Source organism: Heloderma suspectum, chromosome 14 (assembly GCF_057233095.1).
Source record: "Heloderma suspectum isolate Gila_16-S chromosome 14, 16-S_ref, whole genome shotgun sequence".
NCBI classification, from domain to species: domain Eukaryota; kingdom Metazoa; phylum Chordata; class Lepidosauria; order Squamata; family Helodermatidae; genus Heloderma; species Heloderma suspectum.
In genome coordinates, this window is record NC_139471.1 from 10,277,946 (window position 1) to 10,303,614 (window position 25,669).

Here is a 25,669-nt window from a genome sequence, read left to right on the forward strand (position 1 = left end):
AGTTCATATCTGTCAGGTCTATTTAATGTGTTTAGAGGTGATGTTTTAAAGAGGCACTCTTGACATTAATAAGGTGATTCAAAGTCCGGTTCCCCGTACCCACGCCAACCCACTCCTTTGCTTCCTGGGGCCCCGTTTTGCCATCTCTATGTAGCTTTTCTCTCTCCCGGCAGGTGTCCCCATCAAGGTCACTAATGTGAAGGATGCGACCGCTCGCCATTCACCCCTGGAGCTCTTCGTTTACCTGAATGAAATTGCGTAAGTTTTCTGGTGGAGCACAGACATACAGCCCCATGTCTGTGCTCTTGCAAACCTCCTGTTCAATTCCGGTAAGGCTTGTGAAGGAGAACTTCCTGGTAAGTCATGCCAGGGTTGGATCTGTCTGCAGATTTTCCTAGTGCTGCATGACAACACGCTCCTTCCAAAATTCCCTTTACTGTAAAGCTATCAAATAAATAAATACTTCCTTGCTGGGTCCAACCATGGCCAGGGTTGTTTCAAACATATACCTCTCGGAAGCTCACAACCGGGACAATAAGGGGTTGATGGCTAGAGAATTTCGTCTCAGTTTGGTTTCGATAAGAATTTACCAACATTTGAGAAGTTGTCCATATTCAGGGGAAAAAAAGAACACGGATTAAAAAATGCAAATGTGGGAGAAACCAAAACTGAAAGATTCGTCCATCCAGGCCCAGGGCTCTGAGTGCTTTGCTTTTAAAAGTCTGGGTTTGAATTAGAGGTGTGCACAAAGGGCCTCTCAAAATTCTCCAGCCTATTTGTGGGCAGAGGAATTGGGGAGACAATTTCACCAAATTTCTCCTAGGGGAGAAGGAATTCTCTGACAGTTTCTCACAGATAGGGCACACTATTGGCAGGGGTTGTAGCACAGCTTCCTTCTTTTTTCCTAAGGGTTTTTGGTTTATTGTACTGCTTCTCTAAGCGGCAACACCATCAACTGCTTTGAGACTTCTACATTTTTGAGGCAGAATTTTGCATTTCTTTTGGTGGTATTTTGAGCTTACCTAATCACTGAGAGATGGCCGAGGGCGCTGTGTGTGTTTTCTCTCCCTCTCACACATCTTCACGTTGCTCTGCAGCCTCCCAGGCCACCTGCACTTTCTGACCTGAAAAAGCCCCATGGGAGGAAATTGCCTCATGATTTCTTCCCCATGATGGCTTTAACTGAAGTACAGGAAGCACAGGAGGCCACAGAGTTTATTGTACAATGACAAACAGGACACTCATGCACACTCCTCAGCCACCTCACAAGTAAGGTGAGCCCAAGAACCCCACACCCAACCCTTGAGAATTTCTCCAAAATTTCTCCTCCTTTGAATTTCTTTTCGAAAGCCGTTGCTTTTGTATCAAATTAAATGAGGAAAAATGTGGGAGAAATTTTTGGCACTACACTAGTTTGTATCCCTTTGAGTATTCATCCATGTTAGTGCTGAATTAGGGTTCCCACCAGTTTTTTTTTGACAGACTCCTGTCAGGGTGGAAACTGAGCCGATAGAACCCCAGAGCAGTTCTGATTCTGAGGAGGATCAGCCATCCATGGGAGAGGAGCCAGCTCATCCCTCACAGGCACAGCAGCTGGCAGAGACTCCTCCTGCCAGCATTCCTGAGATAGATAGTGATCCTAGCAGTGAGAGAGCGCTGGAGGGGGGCTTGCTAGATGCTCGACGCAGACGCAGGGAGCGACGAGCGATGGAGGGCGCGGAAAGGAGGTGTAGCACCTGTTTGGCGCGCAAGCAACGGCCACCTCCTGTGGACCCAAGGGAAAGAGGGAGGATCTCTCCCTAGCCCATAAGTTCAGGGTCTTCAAGTGACCCTCCTTCAAACGGGGACCAACTGCCTACCCGGAGCATAGGCTACTCTGCTGTTCATTGCTTAGTTGCTGGTGATTAGCATCTGAAAGAGTCATTAAGTTGTAAAAGGATTAAAGCCTCGAAAAGAATCCTTTCGTCTGTGTCTTGAGTTGGCTATTGGAGTCTACTGAAAGAGGCTGCTAGGGCGCTCCTGACAACTCCTCATCTTTAATAGCGACATTGTAGGCAGGTAAATCATGTTCTACTTCGCACTGGGAAAAACTGTACCTACTGGATCTGGCTGGTGCAGATGGCTGAGAATTTCGTTTCACTTCATTGATAAGAGTTTACCAAAGTTTGCAACGTTCGTCATATTCAGAAGAGAAAGACCTTGAGCTTTTAAGAATTGGAATACAGGAGAAAGCAAAACTGACAGATTCGCCCATCTCCATTAATGGCCTTTGCCATTTGTCCCCTCAAGCTGGTATTCAGAGGATATACTACCTTGGAATGTGGAGGTTCCATTTAACAATTGTGGCTAATAACCATGGATAGAAACTCTCCTCCTCAAATTCGTCTAATCCTGCTTTAAACCCTTCTACAACCGTCACCCTCATACATTGCAACAATTAATAATTCAATATCGTAATAATTATTATGGTTTGAGTGACTAGGAATGTACAGACTGTGTAACATCCATCTGTGTTTCAGGGATTGTCAAATGTCTTTCGTTCCGTCGTCTGCCCAGCTATGGAATTGGATTTCTTTTGTTTCCAAATTCGTAAGTGCGAAAACGCGCACCCCCCCCATGTGCATTTTCACGCTTTAGCCTGTGGGGGAAATGTGCATTTTTTAAAAAAAAATGCATATTTTTCTACGGTGAAAATTCGGGAAAGTGAGCAAAACAGTTCGCAAGTATGTGGAATCTGCCCGACAGGGGAAAAGCCGTTTTGCCGCAGAATCGGCAGGTCCGATTCATGAACAACTGAACTCATTTGGTTCCATTGTGGATTTCTCCGACATCCCTATGAATGAGTGCCTATTTTTTTCCGTCCTGAACATACTGCCATTCAACTTCACTTGGTGACCCCAAGTTCCAGTATTATGAGTGGGAAGGGGGCATAGCTCGGAGGAAGAGCACTTGCTTTGTGTGGAGAAGGCTCCAGGTTCAACATCTGGCATCTCCAGGCAGGACTGGGAAAGACCCCCACCTGAAACAATGGAGAGCCGCTGCCAATCAGTGTAGACAACACTGGACCAGAAGGACCAATGTTCTGACTTGTTAGAAAGCGTTTTCCTGCGCTTTAGGAGAAGGGCTGTAGCTCAGTGCTAGAGCATATGCTTTGCATTCAGAAGGTCCCAAGTTCTACCCTGCCATCTCTTGGCAAGGTCAGGAAATGCCCCCTCTGACACCCTGGAGAGCCGCTGCCAGTCTTCAGGCAATACTGAGCTAGCTCCCTATGTTCCAATGAGGGGAGAGGGGGGAAATCCCTCTCTCCTGTCTCTGGAGGAACCCTGTTTGTCCTGGTGTCAAGATGGAACTGGAGCAACTCCCCTGCGAGGGAAGGTTACAACAGCTGGGATTGTTTAGCTCGGAAAAAGGGTAAGTGAGGGGACACATGATAGAGGTGTACAAAATTATGCCTGGTGTGGAGAAGGTGGACAGGGAGACATCTTTCTCCCTCTCTCATACTACTAGAACCCAAGGAGGTCCTCCCACGAAGCTGATTGGTGGGAGATTCAGGTCAGATGAAAGCAAAGACTTCTTCACACAGCTCAGAGCCAAACTATAGAATCGCTACCACAAGATGTCGTGATGGCCACCAGTTTGGGTGGCTTTAAAAGGGGGTTGGACAAATTCCTGGAGGAGAAGGCTGTCAATGGCTACTAGTCCTGATGGCTGTGTGCTCCCTCCAGTATCAGGGGCAGTGAGCCTGTGGACACCAGTTGCTGGGGAACATGTGTGGGAGGGAGTTGTTGCACTCCTGTCCTGCTTGTGGGATTCCCATGGGCAACTGGTTGGCCACCATGTGAACAGAATGCTGGACTAGATGGACTCTTGGTCTGATCCAGCAGGGCTCCTCTCATGTTCTTAAGCTGTCTTTGACAGAGTGAAATGCCAAGGTGGACCTTTGGTCTGGTCCATAGTGTCATGGTTCCTGTTATTTGCACCACTGGTATGCAGGTTGAGAAAGGATTCCTGCAACTGCCAACTCTTGTCTCCTTTCTCTCTGCAGCAGCAAGCATGGTGTTGGGCGCATTGACATTGTGGAGAACCGATTTATTGGGATGAAGTCAAGAGGTAAGAATTGTTTCAGTGCTGATTCTCTTCCGGTCATGTCTCCAGTGGCTTGGGAGGCCTCCCTGATGGGGAGATCTATATGTTGCTGGGGGAATAGCCTATCTTGAATCTGATGGCCGTGACTGGTGCCATGCACTGAGGAGTTAGTACTGGGATCCCAGCAACAGAAACCCGATGCTGCCATCTTGGCTTTGTTTGGGCAAAGGATCCAGGCAGCTCAGAGGTAGCGCACACTTCTCTCTAGTCTGTCCAGGACCTGCACCAACAGAGCAGCCACCAATGGCCGCTGCGACTGCCCAAAGGATTCTGGGATGGGTCATCAATTTATGTGCTCCATCCCTCAATAGCTATACCACCACTTCTTCCTCCCTTACCCCCATTCAAGGGGCCTTTCTAGGTCTTGTCACCCTCAACACCTGGAGTTGGCTGTCCTGATAGCAGTAATTTCTGTTGATGATTTTTGTTTCCTGAATTTTTTTAACCACCTTAGTTGGTTCTAGAAAGGCAGTATAGAAATGCAATAAATAAAATAATTCCATTTGCTCCTAAAATTCTGGAAAGAGTATTTTTAGAGAGCCAAGTGTGAAGTGATGGAGCTTTCATTGCCTGTGCTGTGAACACTCATCCCATTATTACTTAATTACTTAATTACATTTCTGTACTGCCCAATAGCCAAAGCTCTCTGGGTGGTTCACAACACAGTATCTTGACTTGTGCACATGGCTGGAACAAAGTGACTCACTCAGAGCTGTTAACCCAGCAAAGGTCTGGGAAAGAGCTTTATATACTGGCTGTCCCTGATTCACCAGTTGCAGCTGAGTCTGCGGCTTCAGTGTCTATAGCTGGGTCTTCCTCCTCATGAGTATACCTTTTCTCCTGAGTAAACCCTAGATGAAAGGGTCTTCTAGCAGCCAGGTGGGCACTGCAATGACACCTCTGAGCACCCCATCTGGTCTAGCATTGCTGGTGCTCTGGAGTGCCGTAGGACAAGGGAGGAGAGTCAAGAACCACAGCCGGGCTCAGAATGGGGTCATCAGGATTCTTGGGGTTCACAGGCAAGGTGTCCCTGCCATCTTCTGTGGGAGTGGGGCTTGCTGAGGAATCGTAGTTCTCCTCTGAAGAGGTCTCTGCTGGGAGCCTGACACATGGGCAAATATGCTCGTGGGATTTTTGTGTGTGTGAGCTCTTCAAAAACCTGCAAACCAGGTTTGACCGGGGATGGGAGAAATGACACGTGAAATGCCTTATCGCAGCACCTTCAGCTCTCTCAGCCACTGCTGCTAATCTCCCTTCGGGTCAGCTGCAGAGGAGGACTGAGAACGGTTGTCTCCTTTAGGATAGAGCCCCCTAGAGGTGGAACACATTGGAGAGGAATCTTTCAGGATGAAAAATGCTTCTTTTCATGCTGTTGGGAATCTAATTCTCTCTTCTTCTTTTTAAAGCCACCTTTTAAAGGTGCTCACAGCAAATATGTTGTTAAGGCCAAGCCACATGTCACTTTAATCATGTAATTCTGCCCTTAAGTGCAGGGATGTTTTTCACAAAGTGCAAGCTAGTGTAAGGGGAAATAAAGGCACTTCAACCCTTTCCCCTCTGCTATGGTGCCAATCCAGATCCCACACACAAACGGGACCTTTGGGGGCAATGCAAAATGCAGGTGTGGGATGCCCAACAGGGCCACAGTGGGTGGCAAAAGTTTAAACCACCTTCCCCCACCCTCGCCACACTGGGAGTCCCAACCCAGATCATCAATTTGTGAAAAACAACGTTGCACTCAAGGTCAAAACTTTGTGTAGTTTGGCCCCCATATAGCAAGCAAAGCGATATATATCAATACAAGCAGTGACTCCAACTGCCAAAGAACATATTAATAGACCCACAGTACTAGGTACAAACGCAGTTCCAGAGTCCTTCATAGGGATGTCCATTGCACTGCTGGGAAATCCAGTTCTTTTTTGGCTTGACAGAGTTCCGTGGCATGTACAACTCGCTTTGTGTTTGCAAGCCGGGCTTTGGCTGTTCCCCAAACTCCGGGAATGTTTTTGCGCATTTTCGGGGGAAAGTTCCACATTTTGTGCAAATTCAGCTGTGTTTTGTACAAATTCAGCTGTGATTTGTACAAGTTCAGCTGTGATTTCTACAAGTTCAGCCATGATTTGCGCAAATGGCTCAGAAAATTGTGCAAATTGCGGAACCTTCCCAAATAATGTGCAAAATTTCCGGAAAATCCACAAACTGGCCCGACTTGCTGCAGATCAAGTCGGGCGCGGGGGGGGGGGGGGAGCGAGCCTAGGAAAACTCATCCAACTCCACCCAACAACCGGATTTCTCCATCATCCCTAGCCCTTCCCCAAGAGGGTCAATATATTGTTCGTCCTGTGTGCTAAATTTCCGTGGAAGTGTCAGTGTTTGCTGCTAAACTTACCCTTTTGGTTTGGGTGTGTGGAATGTTTGCAAAAGGAAGCTCTGCTTTCACTGGTGGGAAATGAAGTCCAGCAGCATCCTGAGGGTCACCGTCCCCCATCTCTGTTCTAGAGGCTGCTAGCTCCTCCCACACACCGGATGAGGCCTTCTCCCTTAAGAGGGGCCATGCTGGCTTTACAAGCCTTTGGCTGTGACGTCATGGAGGCACTTGGCTGTGGTGGTAGCATCAGACCTTGGAATCTGAGGACAGCAATGCCACCTCCTCTGGAACCTGCTCCCAGGTGCTCTCCTGGGGCCAGGGCCCTTGAAATGTGAGGGGTGTTGAAGTGTGCTTCTACAGAAGCCTTACCCAACCTGGTGCCCACCAGAATTTTGGACCACAAATCCCAGTATTCCTAGTCATTAGCCATGCTGGCTGAGCTGAGGGGAGGAAGTCCAAAACATCTGGAGGCCACCAGACTGGGGAAAGCTATGGTTTCATCCTCCTCTGGGATTGAGAGAGCTGTATTAGAGGCTCTTCCTCCTCCGCCTGAGGAGCGGGAATTCAAACCCCGGGTCATGCCAATCAGGCGAGTGCACAAGCAGAAATGCCATTCTACCCAGACTGCACTGCTGCTTGTGCACTCGCACAAGCGAGTGCACAAATGCTGTCACCTGGCATTTTAATTCCCTACAATGCCTCTGGGGCCCACTGTCATCGCGAGGGAATTAAAATGGCAGGCACCGGCCACAGCTGCCAATGCTCCATAGCTGGGTAGCCGCTAGGTGTTTTTTTTGCCCAGCACAGGATCCTGGGTGTCTGTAGCAAGTATTCTGGGCCAGTGGCTTGTTGGTGAGCCTTCTTGAGGGCTCAGGCTGTTGGCAACTGCCCAGCAGTGACACCCTCTGATGCCAAGATTAGACTCTTGGTTTGAATCCTCATTGATCTCAGCAGTTCCTGAAATGTTGTGGTGTAGTGGTTAAAGCCAGTGTGATGTAGTGGTTAGAGAGCTGGCCTGGGAGATCCGAGTTCTAGTCACCCCTCAGCAATGAAGCTCACTGGGTGACTTTGGGCCACTCACTGACTCTCAGCCCAACCTTCCTCACAGGGGTTTTGTGAGGATAAAATGTAAGGCACCTTGGGTACCTTGCAAGAGGAACAAAGGTGGGATATAAATGTACTAAAAATAAATAAATAAAAAACAAACAAACAAACATGTAAACACATCCAGGATGAGAGGGATCGTTATCAAGGTTAACGGATCCTGTGAAGTTGCCTTCTACTCTGAGAACTCCCTCTGAGGTGGTTCATGACTCCATTCAGTCCTTTTCTGCAATCCTCTGAGAACTGGGCATCGGCTAATTCAGAATGGAGAGAAGATGCATGCAGTCCTCATCTCTGCAGTAGCTCAGCAATGACAAATGGAAAGTTTTGTGGGGACAGGGGGTGCTTGGCAATTAAATGGGGAGGGGGATTTTGTTGAGTACTGTGGGGTAAATTGCAGCAAGCCAAGACCTCCTTTAAAAATACAAAATAACTCTTATTACTGTTTTACTCTTATTTTAAAATAAGAAGCTGCTTCATGGAATGACTGCCCATCCTGTGAATTGTAAGCATAATTAATTAATAATAATTAATAATTGTAATTTGGTCTTCTAGTTTAAAAAGAGGAAGAAGAAGAAAAAAGATAACACATGTGAGATAAGTTAATCAAAGGATTGCAACTTTCCCGGAGCTGGTGCTCCCCAGATGTGTTGGACTGCAATTCCCATCATTCCCACTGGCCATGTGGCTGGAAAAGATGGAAGTTACAGTCCCACACATCTGGAGGGCACCAGGTCAGGGAAGACTGTTCTAATGTAAGCGACCTAGGCCTTGAGTTGAAAAGGGACAGATGTGTGGGGAGGGGGGAGGGGGAGAAAAACGATAGTTTGCTGGGAAGCCTTATCAAAATATTTGCACTCTTGTCATGGTGAAAAGGATGGGTTTTTAAGCAAAGCAAGGCGGGCTTCAAATGCAGCATCTCTGAAACTTTTGACAGCAGAGCAAACATAACCTGGTGGCTAAGATGCTACGCTGTGAATCATGAGTTCCCCGGTTCAGACTGTGGAGAGGGGCAGTCAGTCTGTGACGGGACACCTTCTTTGCATACATGTTTAGATGGCTGTATTTTTTTGCACCTCCAGTAACATGAGCTGGGAAACCTGAGACTTTAGGGAGCTGCACCCAAGTAGAATGAAATATACTGGCTAGATAGATCGTAGCTCAGTGGTAAACCACACGCTTGTCTCCAGGAGGTCCCGGCAGTGTTAGCTCCAGATTTTGGGGGGACCAGATGCCTTCAGGGTACACCCTGCCTTGGTAGCTGTATTTGGAGGGTGGGGAACAAAACAAGAGAGGGGGGCTTTTGCCTTCACTTTTTACTTGCCAACCTCCCGGAGGTATCTCACCGACTGCCTTGGGAAGCAGAACATTTGCCGCAGTGGCCTGATGGAGCGAGGCTCTGTATTTGCCTGTGAACTGCAGATGACTGTGTGAGTGAGTTAACGGGTCACCCAAATCCTGCAGTTGAACATCCTCCAGACTTAGCTTGGGGGCCTGTTCACACATCACATGGCAGTGAACCTGGGTTGGCCAGAAATTCAAAAAAGGGAGCTGTGGCCGACGGAATGCATGTCTGCAAACATGTGTTTACCACATTCACACAGGACATTTTTTAAAGTCAGGAGGTTTTCATGTGTTCACCGCAAAATGGAAACATGTGTGAAGGGGACCTTCCATCATGGGGACTCTGGCCTGTGCTTGGCCGTGAGAATCCATAGACCAAATCTCCCAGTCATCAGGCTTTGGCAAATCCAACCAGTTCCCCATCAACTCACTGGTGGTGCAGGCCATGAAAGGGATTCGCTGTCCCTTGCCTGGGGGTGATATTTCTTACTCCCCTCATGTCTTGAGTCTGCTTGTATGAGGGCCAGGGGCTACGGAGTGTCACTGCAGCAATGCCAGCTAGGAATGGCATGGGCGCCCAATTCAGTCCAGGAATCTGGCAGACCTGCTCCTGCCCGGACCCCCGAGCTCTGCTCAACAAGCCCCTGCCCCTGCTCGTTCCCTGCCCACACTCAGCAAATGGCCTACACTCACCCCAGCAGCCTTGTCGAGTTTATTTTCTGAGAAATAAAATGGCAATTGCAAAAATGCACAAATTTGCACACACACGAAAATGTGAATTTTTGTGAGTGTGCATATTCACGTATGCGAAAATGTGCACTTTGCAAATGCACATATTTGCATATGCGCAAAATGCGTATTTTATGAAAAATGCACATTTTCATACACAGACTAGTGTGTGCCTTCGCAAAAATGTGCATTTCACACATGAAACTATGCGCATTTGCAAAGTGCACATTTTTGCGATCACCATTTTATGTTTTTTAGAAATGGTGACCGTGGAGCTTGATGAGGCTGCTGGGGTGAGTGTGGGCTGCTCGCCATGCATGAGAGGGGATCGAGCATGGTCCGGGGACCAGCGAGCAGGAGCAGAGGCTGGGCAGGAGTCCAGAGAACCCAGACATAGGTGAGTTCTCACATCCCTAAGATTCCCAGCTAGAACTGGCGGATTGCCGTCAAAGAAGCCAAAATTGCTTCATTCAGGGTAAACAGACAGCAGAGGTTACAAATTGGAAATTTTTAAGTAGCAGCAGCTGTCTCTATTTTCCCCTCCTCTTTTTTTTATTTCCCCCCAGTCCACTTTTTTCTCCCCCCTCCCTCCGCTCTTTCCCAGCAGCAATTATGGCATGATTGAAATGCCGTGAGCCTGCATCGCTGACACCTCTGTCTTTTTCCTGTAAACATGGAGAGATGAAAATAGACACTTGAAGCGGCTGTGAGTGTCACTTTGAAGGTGTCTCTTGTCTCCTGCATGGTAACGCAGGATGAGCGCCTGTCATTTTCCTCTCCCGTCTTGCAGCGGTTCGTACTTCGACTGTCAAAAAAACTGGCTTCCAGAGCTGCAGTCTTTTTAGCTTCAGGTTTCTGTCACAAATCAAACAAAAATATTATAGAGAGTGGGGGAAACAGACAAGAGGAAAAGAATCTATTCCACACTCCCCCTTTTTTTCTTTCAGAGCAAAGTGCGGGGTGACTATGGGGCGGGGGAGGCATCAAAGTGGAGGAGGGAGTGGATGAAAGCTTACACGCACACATACAAAAACCAAGCTTTTTTATCAGCCCAAATTAACTTTAACACCATCTGAGGAAAGGAGCAGATGGATTAATTGGAATGGGTTAGGGTTGCTGCATGGTTTTTTTTTTGGGGGGGGGAGTGGCACAGATCTTTTTGGTGCAATGTTTTTACCCCTCCATGATTTACATTTGCCATTGCAGGGTTGCAAAATAATATGTTTATTGTGTGGGGTGCAAGGCATTAAGTAACAGGTAATAAATATCCCCTTCTCCCCCCTCCCAGCTCCCTGCACAAATGCTACGAGCCTGCCACGTGGCCTTAGAACTGAGACTTAACGAGCGCTAAAAGCTGTGGGGCTGAATGGGATTGTAAGCAGTGAGGGGAGGAATTGCAGTTGCCTCAACATTATGTGGCCGCCTACCTTTCCCCATCCACATCTGCCATCTTCCTTTCCATGATGCTACCACCCAGTGGTCCCTCCTTCCAAACAAGGGTGTTCCTCCACCCACCCACTGCCAGCTTCCCTGATTTCATATAATCTGGGTCTAATGACAGGACCAGAAAATAGTTCAGTTCCTCTCAACCTCTTAATAAGAATGTAAGAACAGCCATGCTGGGTCAGGCCAAAGGCCTGCCTAGCCTGGCATTCTGCACACCCAGTTGCTGAGCAGATGCCCCAACGGGAAACCCACAAGGAGTACACAGGTGCAATGGCATGCTCCCACTTTGGTTCTCCAGCAGCTGGTCCCAGGCACTGTCTGAAGGCACGTGAGGCAGCCACCTTGCTGAAGCTAAGCAGGTCTGGGTCTGGTCAGTGCTTGGAGGGGGGACCACCTGGGAACCACATGTAGCCACCTTGAATTCCATGATGGAAGAAAGGTGGGATATGAATTTAGTTAGTTAATTAATTAATTTTTTAAAATCCATGGGCCTGCTGCCTCTGATCCTGGAGCATGGAGCCATCAGATCCTGGAGCCATCATGACTAGTAGCCATTGGAGAACCTTGTTCTTTGTGAATTATTCTGATCTCAGAAGCTAAGCAGGGTCAGCCCTAGTTAGTACTTGGATGGGAGACCGCCTGGGAATCAAGGTTCCTGCACTGAGCAGAGGGTTGGACTTGTGGTCTTGTAGGCCCCTTCCCACCCTGTGATTCTATGACGTCGAGCATAGGGCTGGATGCACTCAATCTTGTCTGATCTTGGAAGCTAAGCAGGGTCGGCCCTGGTCAGTACTTGCATGGGAGACCACCTGGGAATCAGGTTCCTGCACTGAGCAGGGGGTTGGACTCGATGGTCTTGCAGGCCCCTTCCAACCCTATGATTCTATGCTGGCTTCTTTGACAGTGAGGATCTGTGGGCTATCAGGATATGGCATGCCCAACTGGTTCCCCATCAAACCACTGACAACATGTGAGCTGTGAAGATCATTTGATCTCCATTATATGGTGTGAACTTCATTTTCTCTCTTCTTTCTCTCTCCATTAAAAGAAAAAGTCTCAAGTTCTTCAGGCCTCATTCATTCATTCATTTTTTAAATTTCTATATTGACCAATAGCTAAAGCTCTTTGGGTGGTCCACAGCATGATAAAACATAATATAAAACCTTTAACATTCAAACATTTGAAACAGTTTAAAAACAAGTTAAAAACAATGGACAATAACATTACCAGGACTTGATAAAAACAACATTAAAAGGAAAACACCTCATCATATGCTGTCAAATGCTTGGCGCTGAAAAGATGGCAATGTTGGTACCAGATGGATCTCACCCACTTGGTATGGTTTGGAGGGTTCATAGCTCACTCCGATGGAGGCTGGTGACTCCGATGTCAATGGGTGGTGATTCCACTTTGGGTTTCAGTCAGAACCAGTCAGAAATCTAAAGGAGTTATCGAAGGCACTGAACCCTATCCCCAAGATAGCTCCTTTCAAATTCTAACTGGTTCTGACTGAGGGCTCCTTCACACAGAGTTTTTATCCTGCTATTGAGATTGCTCACTCACGGACGTTTGCAGGTCCTTTTCATGACATCCTCAACCTCCAGGGCACATGCAGAGGTATTTGCTGGATATTCTGTCTCAAAAAGATCCGGAAATAATGAACTATCTATTTAAGTCGAATTGTTACGCTATTAAAACAGCCACTAGATGGCACTGTTTCATTGATCTCTATGGAACCTTGGAAATTAAACACTTCCACTCTCAGCAATCACGTGGTTGGCATCTGGGAGCCTGCTGTAGATGCAGAAAGGCTTCACAGTGGGAGGACTGCGGGGGTTTTCTTTAGTGTAAAGGCAGCCTGAAACCCAGAGCAGATTCACATCCCCACTGATATCGGACCCACCAGCCTCCACTGGCTCACTGCTACATACAGAAAGTCCCAGGTTCAAGCATCTCCAGTTAGAGAAAAGAAAAGGGGTTAGCTCCCAGGTGGTGTGAACGACCTCTACCAAAGACCCCGGAGAGTTGCTGTCAGTCACAGTAAACATTGAACTAGATGGACCAGGAGTCTGACCTGGTATGAGGCAGCTTACTATGTTCCTAGGTTCTCTTGGGTCAAAAGAAGAGCCCTGCTGGGTTGAACCAAAGTTCCATCTAATACAGCATCCTCCTCTCTGCAGCGGCTTGATGGATGCCTTGGAAAGCTCTGCAGGCAGGCAAGTATTTGTAATTTAATTTATAGAGGGACCAATCCGATGGCCCCTACACCTTGTCTGAGGGGCCATAGCATACTGGGAATTCGCCCCTCCGAGGTCAGAAACAGTGCTCCAACCTTGGAAGGGGGAGTTGAAGATCCAACCCCCCCCCTTCCCTGCCCCTTGCAGCCAGCATGGAAAGAATTGTGCTGGCTGGCCTCTGAGGTCGGAAAAGTGACCCTGGAAAGGGGGAAAGGGGGGCATTTTGGTGGGCAGGGAGGGGAGGGGACTGGGGAGTCCAGGATACAAGCTATCCTGAACCTCTTCCATCCTCCTTCCCTCCCACTCCAAAGCATCATTGCTAGATGGGCAAAAGAACCTGTCTAGTGAAAAATGCAGGGTGGGAGGACAGGGAGGTGAAGATCACCTCCGCCCCTCCTCGTACCCTGCATTGGATGACAGGAAGCCTCTGAGTTTGGGGGCTTCCAATCATCAAGGGCACAATCAATAGGTTTGCGTTCTTATTTATTCAATTTATGTCACCCTATGGCCAATGCTCTAAGGCAACGTACATAGTAAAAGCAAAATTAATCAAACCAATAATAAGATGCATCAAGAAGTATTGTTTTAAAAGCAGGAACAAGAATTCAGCATTTAAATGATTTGAATAACTATGGAAACTTGGAGAAGATGCTTTTAAAATGCAGCGTTGAACATATTAAAAATAAAGCAAGCAGCAGTTAAAAATACTTTTTAAAGGCCTGGGAGAGTAAAAAGGTACTTGCCTAGGGCTGAAAAGTAGGTGTCAGGCAGACTTCTCTAGGGAGAGCATTCCAGAATTTGAGCAAGGCCTCAGATGATGATCTCAGGACATGGGCAGAAAAATATGGGAGGAGCTGGTCCTTTAGATACTATGCCCCCAAGCCTTGAAGTGCTTTATAGATTGAAGCAGAACTTTGAACTGAGTCTGGAAATGAACCAGAAACCAGTGGAGATAATAGTGATGTGATATGGTCATAATGCCCAGTTCCAGTCAGTACCCTAGTTGCTATATTTTGTATTAAATGTATTAATTTTGTCTTCAAGCCATCTTCAAGGACAGCCCCACATACATTACATTGTAGTAATCCAACTGGGAGGTTCCCGGTTGGGTCATAGCTGGCATATCAGCCCAACCTGGTAAAAAGGTGCTCCCAGCCACAGAAGAAACTTGTGCCTCTAGTGAAAAGGTTGGGTCTAGACTACAAGCACCCCTAACCTAAATACTTGATCCTTTCGGCGAAATGCAAGTGGCTATTATTTCTCCTTTGCATCTGGTGTTCAGGCAGATATTGCCTCTTAATATGGAGTCTCCATTGACCTAATGTGGCTAATGGCCTCTGATGGAACTGTTCCCTATGGATTTGTCAAAAAATCAATCTAAGCTGGGAGTTATCAGCATGGAACGTGGCTGTGAATTCCGGAACTTAAGTGCGGACTGTTCAAAATAGTATTTCCTTTTGTTTTGCACCATCATAGCACTGTTTGTTTTCATTGTGTGACCTTCTGTTCTTGTGTTACGAGGAAAGGAAAAAATGTCTCTCTACCCACTTTCTCTGCACTGTGTGTAATTTTGTAAAGCTTTACCATGTCATTTTCCCATCCCTGCTCCATAGTCTTCCTCTTTCCCCCCACCTCCAAATGAAAAAAATCTCCAAATTCTTTAGCTGTTCCTCATACGGAAGTTGCATTGAGCCCTTGATCAATTTGGTTGCCTTTTTTTGTACTTCTGGGATAGGCTTTTTGAGATGGTGTGACAAGAACATTCCCAATTCTACATACAGGGTTATTCCCAAATTAGAAGTCACTGTGTTTCTGTGGGAAATTGTGAACTCCACCCAGCAGGAGCATCAATCCTGTTTGCATGCTCTTATCTTGAGATCTTGTCCATGCTGAGCCAAAAGTCTCTGCTTCTTTCCCCTCAAGGCAAGACCTCATGTCAACATAGATGAAATCTATGATAGATTTCATAGATGAAATCATAGATGAAATCTCATAGATGAAATCTATGATTTCATCTATGATGAAATCTATGATTTCACAGAATCATAGAAACATAGAATAGTAGGGTTGGAGTAAGACCATCGAGTCCAACCCCCTGCTCAATGCAGGAAGCCAAGTCAAAGCATCCCTGACAGGTGGCTGTCCGGCTTCATCTTGAATGCCTCCAGTGTGGCATTTGACTCTGTTCCGTAGGTGAACAGGACATATTTTACCTGCATGTTAGTGTTCCCCTCTCTTCCTAGGGAAGTTCACTCTGCTCAGTCTCTGTTTTTAGGAGCTAGGTGAAGGCAGAAGCGTTCATAGAATGACAGCTGATGGGTAACATGTTGGCCATCTAGTCTTGTTGCATGAAATCTGGAGCTTAGAGCAACCTCAACAGATGGCTCTGGCCAAACAAAGACCTCTTGGGACTCATGGAGCATATTTGGTTTTAAGTGGAATGCAACTGTGGATCTTTTTGCTGCTATAGGTGTTCTTCTCGTCGTTTTTTCATGGTGCCTGTTTATGTGTGCGTTCTAGCTTTCACTGGCTGCTGCAGATTTTAACAGATTTTGCAAGCTGCCTCATGGTTCCAAAGCCATGGTGGAAATATTTTATTTTTCATAAACAAATGACCAAATCCAGCTGAACAGCACAGAGCTGCAGCAAAACTGGTGGTGTTCCTTCCACGTGCTCCTTCTTCTGTTTAAGCCCCCCCCCAAAAAAACAGCCATTGCTGGCCTCAGTTATCAAAAGGAATTAAACTTTGGTTTCGAGACATGTTTGCTGAGCTCAACTATTCATCAAGTTGGGGTTGGCAACGAGGAACAGATGGCGGGAGGGTGGGTTAACCGCCTCCAAAATCGAGGTAGGGTGAAACTCCCCTCTCCCAGGTAACCTCCATTCTCCACAGCTGATGTGAGGGGCTTTCCCCCCCTTCTCCTTCTTCAGTGGAATGGTTGGTGGGGGAGAGGAGAAGGGAGGATTTTTCCAGACCCCCATGACTTTGCCCTGCGTGGCTTGTCTAATTACAGGTTTTCAGCCACAGACCGGTGGGCATGCGTCGGTGGGGGGACCAGCTCCTAAACCCTGTCATTTAGCCTCGCTGGAGTGCCTCTTCAAAGAGCGGAATCTAGAAATTTTCTCCATGAGATGCGGAGTGGACTGTCTCGGCCCCAGCAGGACTATAATGATGGATGCATTTTACAGCAAGCTGAGACTGAATGGAGCCAGGGCTACAGCTCCTTCTGTCAGCCAAATCATTATTTTTTGTCATTTCCTGACAGTTTGGGGCTCATTCATTTCCCTCTCCCTCCCTCCCACCTTTCTCTCTTGTTTCTTTCTCCCCCTGCCTGGTGAAATGGCTAGGTATCTACGAGACCCCAGCAGGAACGATCCTCTACCATGCTCATTTAGACATCGAGGCCTTCACTATGGACCGGGAGGTGCGGAAAGTCAAGCAAGGGCTCGCCTTGAAATTTGCTGAACTGGCATACAACGGTACGTAATGGAGTGCAGGCCCTCTTCCTCCCAACGGCTGCTCTTTCCCCCACTTTAAGCTTCCGCACCGAACCATGGAAGCCTTTATCTCAGATCCAGCTGCCGCTCGATCACTTGTTCCTTCTCTCATGCCTCACCCTGAAAATGCATTATGGTTGCTGTGTACATCCTCTGAGCAGTCGTCTGGTCAGACAAAGGTCATGGTTGGTGGAGATGTTGCAAATATTTGGACAGGAGTGCCCCTACGCAAAAGTTTGCAAGTGGGATTCATTTATTTTTATTTATTTATTTAAAACATTTCTATCCTGCCCTGTATCATTAAGATCTCAGGGCGGCATAAAGATACAGATAAATATACAGATAAAATCAATTTGAAAAGTATAAAACAATAAATTATTTAAATAGCTAAAAACACATTAAACTATTAAACAACTAATACCATTTAAAATCTAAAACAATAAAACAGTTGAAACAATGTGCTAGGGAATGCATTTAGCTCTCAAAGGCTTTGGTCAAAAGCCGTGTTTTTACTCGGCGCCAAACTGAGACCAATGTCTGCACCAATTGGGCCTCCAAGGGGAGGCCATTCCACAACCGGGGTGCCACAGCAGAGAAGGCCCTCTCCCACATCCCACCATAGTATATGTCTCGTACTGGTGGGATGCAGAGGAGGACCCCTCCAACAGATCTCAGTTCTTGGGCAAACAACATAGGGAGAGGCACTCCCTCAAATAGGCTGTGCCCACCTCGATCCTGCCAGGCTCTGCTGCTGTTTCCTCCTTCACCTGCCCCAAGGCATGGGAGCTTACCTTGGGGCTCAGGAAGGCAGCAGCAGAGGTGGTAGCAGAGATGGTATGTTATGGTTGGGAACACTATTTTGCGCATTTTTCCATAGGGCCAGAAAGGCAGTTTTGGGGGCATAGCTAACCTCCCCCTTGTCCGATCTGCCCCCAGTTCTGAACATAGATACATAAATTTCCCAGCAGATTAGCTAAGTTTGGTGCATAACAAACTATTAGCTAGGTTTGGTGCATAACAAACATAACAAACATCCCACTTACTATGGGATGTTATTGGGCAAAAGGATTTACACTCATGTAGGGCCTCATGGATGGACGTTACCATTGCCCTTTGAGTTATAGGTCCATGGGGAGTTCTTCTAACGCATAGCCTATGGCAGAAAAAAAAATGGGTGTGAAAATCCAAGAAAAAAGAGTGAAAGAGCGTAACAACTGCCGACTTGCAAATGTGAATGGAAAGCTGCCAAATTTGCCAGGCTGGGAGAGAATGGGTTAACCAGCAGCAAGGTCGAAATCCAGCCAGATCAGTCAAGGATTGGGGGGAGATATGAGCTGCCCCCCCCAACCCCCACAAGACTTTTGCTACACAGTTCAACCCCCCAATTCCCCCACCCAGACATTTCTCCAGAATAACAATACACAGAACCCTGAAGAGGCTATTCAAGGTGCCAACCCATTTTGGGGGAAGGGTTCAGCACCTTGGACAGATCCTTTAGCATTCTGGCTGGTTCTGACTAAAACCCAGAATGGAATCACAGCCCCACCGGAATCGGAGCCACCAGACTCCACTGAGTGGTGTAGTGGTAAATTTTGAAGTGCAGGGTCTCATCACGACAGTCCCTATAGCCAACCCCCCAGAGAGAGTCTGAAGAGCAGGCAGCTGCATTGATCTGTATCAACAAACCCAGTTCTAGCAGTTTCCATCTTTACCAGGAGCGGGTCTTTGGTAAAGCGAAGGGCTCTTAATTGCCCATTCGAGGCCAAACCCCACCCCAAAATACTTTGCATTACAGCAGGGGACAATATATTGTTGCCCCCAGCTACTGTGAGGATTGCCGCTAAGCTCAGAGGGAACATGGAAGTCTGAGGATGGGAGGGGACAGATGGCATCAGCATCCCTGCTACTCAGGAAATGGTGGTGCTGCATCAGTGCAAGCCTTTGGCTCCATTCCACCACTGGTCCTAGCCTCCACCAGGAAAAGATGTTCTGCCAGACCCTCAGAAGGCCTGTCATCTCCACTGCCCTTGCCTGCCCCAAGGCATGTTTCTGGGCCTTAACGCAGGGGGAAGCGGCAGATGTTGTGCAGTGCGCAATTCGGCCTCTCATGAAACACTTGCAAAGATGTCATCCTCTGGGGGGGGCAAGCAGCGTGATATTCAGTCAACCCTAGTTGTTGACAACGGACGCTGATTGCTCCAATTTCAGTGGGGCTGTGAATCCATTCCGGGTCTCAGTCAGAACCAGCCAGGACTCTAAAGGAGTTATCCAAGGTGCCGAATCCTAGCCCTGAAATAGCTTCAGCACCTTGGATAGCTCCTTCAGAGTTCTGCCTGGTTCTGACTGAATCCCAGATTGGATTCACAGCACAACGACATTGGAGCCACCAGCCTCTACTGGTTGTTGGTGTACGGGGTGTGTGTGTGTGTATTGTTAACGTACCTGTTCTGGAGCAGGGAAAGGCCACTTTTTCAGAGTTGTAGGGAGGCGTTTTTCCACTCATGAAACTCCAGGGCTGTTTGATCTGATAGCATAAATCTCTGCTTGGAAGCCTCTTGAGCCTAGCTGGCTCTTGGGATCAAAAAACATCCCACTTCCTGTTACATAGCTCTCCCAGAATGCTCAGCAATTCCATGACTCTCCCAATTTGTTTTCCCTCGATTTCTCATTTCCTCTGTGTTTATTCTATCCCAATACCAAATCAGTTTGTGACTTTAATCAAGAAGACACTGCACACGAATTAGTATCCGTTTTTGTTCACATTTCTCCTAATAGATGCATTTTTGTATGGATTTAGTTTTCCCTTATATAACACTTTTTGGTTCACTTTTGTTCCATAATATACATATTTTTGTGTGCGATTTTCTCTAATATCCACATCTTTGTATACATGTTTTTGTTCTGATACTTGCATGACAAAGTTTGGAGAACTGCAAATACCAAAGAGTAAGTGCATTCTGGTTCACATACTGATTTGGGGACTGCAAATTTGTTATGCTTGTATCTCATAGCAAAATGTGAACTGAGACAAATTGTCCCCCATCCCTAGGTTCGAGAATGCACACTCTAGGATGGAGTTCAGGTGCAGCCTGTACCAGAAAGGCTCTTGGTTTCATCTCCAATTGGGCAGTTGTCCACTATTGCTCAAGAACTAACACAGAAACCTGAGGCTCAGGCCAAACATCTGTCTTAAAACACTGATGCAACCACATGATGCAACTACATGATGTATTGATGTTTCGGTGTCCTGAACATGGTAGGTGGCTATCTGCCTCCTATGCATTTTAACTCCCTTGCAATTTTTACATGCAGTCACATCACTGTGGTTACATATTACTAACCACCCTCCAGCTTGTATCTGTGGAAGTTTAAAAGACAGGGAAAGGTAGGGAAAGAAAAAAGCAGGAAATGACAGCAGAATAGGTGGCTGAAAACACAGGAGGAGGCTAAGCTGATGCTGTTAATTTGGCATGGAAGTGGATTGGGTGCTGGGGTGGGGGGATGACCCATGTTACCAGTTCTTGGGAGAATACAGACTTACTGAACACAGTGAGAATACAGACTGACAGAGAATACAGACAGAGAAAACATACAGAGAATACAGACTCACTGAACACAGTGAGAATACAGACTGACAGAGAATACAGACAGAGAAAACATACAGAGAATACATACAAAGAATACAGACTCACTGAACACAGTGAGAAAACAGACTGACAGAGAATACAGACAGAGAAAACATACAAAGAATACAGACTTACTGAACACAGTGAGAATACAGACTGACAGAGAATACAGACAGAGAAAACATACAGATAATACATACAAAGAATACAGACTCACTGAACACAGTGAGAATACAGACTGACAGAGAATACAGACAGAGAAAACATACAGAGAATACAGACAAAGAATACAGACTTACTGAACACAGTGAGAATACAGACTGACAGAGAATACAGACAGAGAAAACATACAGAGAATACATACAAAGAATACAGACTCACTGAACACAGTGAGAATACAGACTGACAGAGAATACAGACAGAGAAAACATACAGAGAATACAGACAAAGAATACAGACTTACTGAACACAGTGAGAATACAGACTGACAGAGAATACAGACAGAGAAAACATACAGAGAATACAGACAAAGAATACAGACTTACTGAACACAGTGAGAATACAGACTGACGGAGAATACAGACAGAGAAAACATACAGAGAATACAGACAAAGAATACAGACTTACTGAACACAGTGAGAATACAGACTGACAGAGAATACAGACAGAGAAAACATACAGAGAATACATACAAAGAATACAGACTTACTGAACACAGTGAGAATACAGACTGACAGAGAATACAGACAGAGAAAACATACAGAATACAGACAAAGAATACAGACTTACTGAACACAGTGAGAATACAGACTGACAGAGAATACAGACAGAGAAAACATACAGAGAATACAGACAAAGAATACAGACTCACTGAACACAGTGAGAATACAGACTGACAGAGAATACAGACAGAGAAAACATACAGAGAATACAGACAAAGAATACAGACTTACTGAACACAGTGAGAATACAGACTGACAGAGAATACAGACAGAGAAAACATACAGAGAATACATACAAAGAATACAGACTCACTGAACACAGTGAGAATACAGACTGACAGAGAATACAGACAGAGAAAACATACAGAGAATACAGACAAAGAATACAGACTTACTGAACACAGTGAGAATACAGACTGACAGAGAATACAGACAGAGAAAACATACAGAGAATACAGACAAAGAATACAGACTTACTGAACACAGTGAGAATACAGACTGACGGAGAATACAGACAGAGAAAACATACAGAGAATACAGACAAAGAATACAGACTTACTGAACACAGTGAGAATACAGACTGACAGAGAATACAGACAGAGAAAACGTACAGAGAATACATACAAAGAATACAGACTTACTGAACACAGTGAGAATACAGACTGACAGAGAATACAGACAGAGAAAACATACAGAATACAGACAAAGAATACAGACTTACTGAACACAGTGAGAATACAGACTGACAGAGAATACAGACAGAGAAAACATACAGAGAATACAGACAAAGAATACAGACTCACTGAACACAGTGAGAATACAGACTGACAGAGAATACAGACAGAGAAAACATACAGAGAATACATACAAAGAATACAGACTCACTGAACACAGTGAGAATACAGACTGACAGAGAATACAGACAGAGAAAACATACAGAGAATACATACAAAGAATACAGACTTACTGAACACAGTCTCAGATGTAATGTGCAGTTGACGTCCGTACATTTCCGAGCTGGCAATGTGATTCTCAGACCTAAAAAATGCATTCAACAGCATGCGTCCGTTTGAAAAACGCACACGAAAAATGCGCCCTTTTGAAAAATGCGCACAAATATGGTTTAATCAGCGGGAGAAGAATGTGCGTACATTTCAATGACGTGAACAACTGCTGTGTACATTTTGAAAAATATGCACGGATTTTCATACAAAACTAAACTAAACTAAACTAAAAGCTCACGATCTGCTACGGGCTCGAGTTGGACCGAGCTTCTAGAGCAAATTTGGAGAACTTCTGCAAGCTTGAGTTTTGATGACTTGCACATCCCTAGCATAATCCCAGAATTTCTAGAGACTCTTAAAATAGACCGATGGGAAATTTCCAGAAGACCTCTCCGCAGTCTCTTTCCGGCCCCTGAACCTGGGAGTAGGAACTCAAAAAGTGCCTGCTCCAGGTTTTTGAGGGCTCTTGGGCAAGATGCCCTCCATGGGCCCCCTCCCTCAGTGAGTCTCCCTTCTCACTGCCATGGTCACCGGCTGCCCTTGTTCCTCCTCTCTCTCATCATGGCTGCCCCTTGTTTGCTCGACAGGCAGGGAGCCAGGAGGCCGCAGCATCTCCTGCTCCTCCACTTACATCTGTTCATTCTCCCAAGATGTTCTCTTAAGAGAAGGCAGATGGCACAATTTGTGGCCATTGCAACAGCACTGCAACATACAGCTCCTCTCAGAATTCTGCCCCTATGAACTCCTGGCAGCTTTGCTTGAGGGGCAGGGTGCTTGCAGCCATTTGGCCTGCTTTGGGATGTAACTTAAGCTCAGTTGAGCTATGGACCTTGTTGGGTTATCACCAGGTGCACTCTGGATGTAATGGGCTACAAGCTCTATCATCCCCAGAGGGCACCAATTTGTGGAACCAGGAGTTCTCCGAGGACCTGAAAACTCTGGTCCTTACCAGAATCTTGCTACCTGGAAGGAGGACTCTGTGAATGGAATCTGCTCTGGCAAGGCACGTGGGGTAACTAGGGTTGCCAGAGAGATCTGTCCAAGGGGTGGAGCTCACTGAGCTTTCATCATCTCAGCCTCCTGGATTTTGGGTTATTTTCCCATGAGGTGGCCCAACTCGATCTGTACTGGTTTGTTTTTTTTAAAAAAATTGCGTAAATAGTATTTTGCACAAATTGCAGCCGAAATTTAAATAATTTGTGCAAATTTGGCTCAATTTGCATGAATTGCACACATTGCGGCTATGACTTGCATAATTTGTGCAAATTTCAGCCACAAGTTGTGCAATTTACGCAAATTTCGGCCGCAAATTGGTATTTACACAAATTAGGGAAAAAAAGAAAAAATTTCCTGAATTACTGGAAGAAACCTGCTGTTTGGTTCACATATGCAAGCCAAGTCAGAGGTGCCACAGAAATCCAGCAAGCTGAAAAAGGGCCGAATTTCCTGGCGATGGAAATCCCTAGGGGTAACTCACTGCATATGCAGAACAACTAGCTGTGAATGGAGTATTTAAAACAATCTAATACATTTTGATGGCTACTCCAGCAAAATATTGCTGGGTATTTTTGCAGCATGTTCCCCCCACCCCCAGTCACCACCTTGCCCATTTTTCCTTACTGAAGGAAACCTGCTATGTGGCACCGAGCCCACACTGGGGCACTGTGCATTTTCCCTGTGATTTGAGGTTTTTGCTAGAGAAATACACAAAAATGGCAGATGAATTTCTGTTTTGTAAAGGTAGCTCCAAGGAGGCTTTTATCGGGGGTGGGGTGGGGACACAAGGAGGTTGTTACCTCTGACATTTCAATTGGCCACATGGCCAGCAGGACAAGCTATTACTGAATTGCTGCAATTTGGAAGGTGAAAAGAAAGGAGGAGTGGAAGGAGCGGCTGTGTTGTAGGCCAAAGGCTGTGGCATTCTGCACAGGAGCCAGCATGGGGTGTGCCCAGGGTCTGGGCAGCAGGTCCATGTTAAAATCAGTCTACACAACCTTGTTTGGTTTTTTTCTCCAGACAACAACAGCAACCAAAAAGCTACACTTCCTTCTTAGCATTACATTCATGCTAACTGATCCAGAGCCAGTAATGCTGAAAGGCAGTGCTTTTCAAACTTTATAGCGTCAGGGAACCCTTTCTGTATTTTTAATGGTCTGATGAACATCTCTCATGACCGAGGGCTCCGGCAGTGACTTAGACACAAACAAATTCAGACAGAGAGGGGCCGGTAGAGTCAGGAGAGCTAGCAATACAACTCACAGATCTGGACCTGGACAGTGAGTCCAAGCCTGGAGAGCTGGGGCCTTTCATATCAGAGACCCCCTGATCCTGAGACCCCAGTGACTGTAGCTTCCAAGCTGAACACAGCCATGGGGCCAGCATCCTCACTTACCAAAGGCTCAACTTCACAGATGGTGTGCCCCATGTGAGATAGCCAAGAGGCGACAGAGTGCTGGGCTCTAGGCCAGAGGGCTGTCCCTTTAAGGATCTCCAGCAAGGGTGTGGGGCCTGGGCGATGTAGTCAGATTGAGGAACCACATGAGGGCTCTGCCAGTACTCATTGGAGCAACTCATCTCTTCTCTGAGAGCTGTCCAGGGTCCTGGAGGTCCCATCTCTGTCTCCTGTTGCTTTCCAACATTGACTCTTGACTTTCAAGGAGATACTGCCTCTGCTGTTGGACCCTTGCCTGGTGCTCTCCTCCAGACTACTGACTGACCTCCTTCCTCCAGACTCCCAAGGGCTCATGGGTCATCATCTGGTATGGAACCATTGCAGATTACACAGGATTCCAGCCAGTGGAGGCTTATGGCTCCAAGGCCAGTGGGGTGGTGAATCCGCTCCGGGTTTGGGTCAGAACCAGTCAGAACTTTAAAGGAGCTATCCAAGGTGCACCTTGGATAGCTCCTTTAGAGCTCTGACTGGTTTTGACTCAAACCCGGAGCGGATTCACCAGCCCACTGTCACGTTCCCCAGGCTTGACCCATCCTCTGGCTCTGAAGAGGACTCAGAGGCAGAGGAGACCACCTCCATTAATCCAACCCCCACTAGGCCAGGACATTCCAGACCAGAGGATGCACCTCTACCTGACTCTTCAGATGCAGAGGACACTCCTGCATTACAGCCTTCACCACCTCCATCCCATAGGAGCCAGTGGCTACAAATCAGGCAGTCACCCTTTAAGAAACAAATGACTTCTCTGAGGGGGTGGGGTTAACTGCAGGGCTTGAGCGGCTGGCCTTTATAAGGCTTCAGAAAGTCTCTGGCAGTTGTGGAGTCAAGATTTCTCCTTGTTTGAGCCTTAGCTAACTTGGAGCTGGCCAAGGTCCTGGAAGACTCAGCCCAGTTGAATGTGTCTGGCTGGCCTTTCCCCAAACTGGACTTGCTCTGACTTGGACTGGACGTGCCTTGCTGGTTTTAGCACCTCTGGGTGCCTTGAACCAAGTT

The 25,669-nt window shown here is 46.7% G+C and overlaps 1 protein-coding gene across 1 annotated transcript in view; it reads left to right on the plus strand.

The window, feature by feature from the left end:
* ASS1 (argininosuccinate synthase 1) overlaps window positions 1-25,669 on the plus strand; it is a 115,850-nt gene that overhangs the window by 66,949 nt on the left and 23,232 nt on the right. Inside the window, exons 10-12 of the mRNA XM_084821334.1 lie at window positions 174-258; window positions 4,046-4,110; window positions 16,723-16,854. Of these exons, the coding sequence (XP_084677460.1) occupies window positions 174-258; window positions 4,046-4,110; window positions 16,723-16,854 (282 nt within the window). The remainder of the gene's footprint in view (window positions 1-173; window positions 259-4,045; window positions 4,111-16,722; window positions 16,855-25,669) is intronic.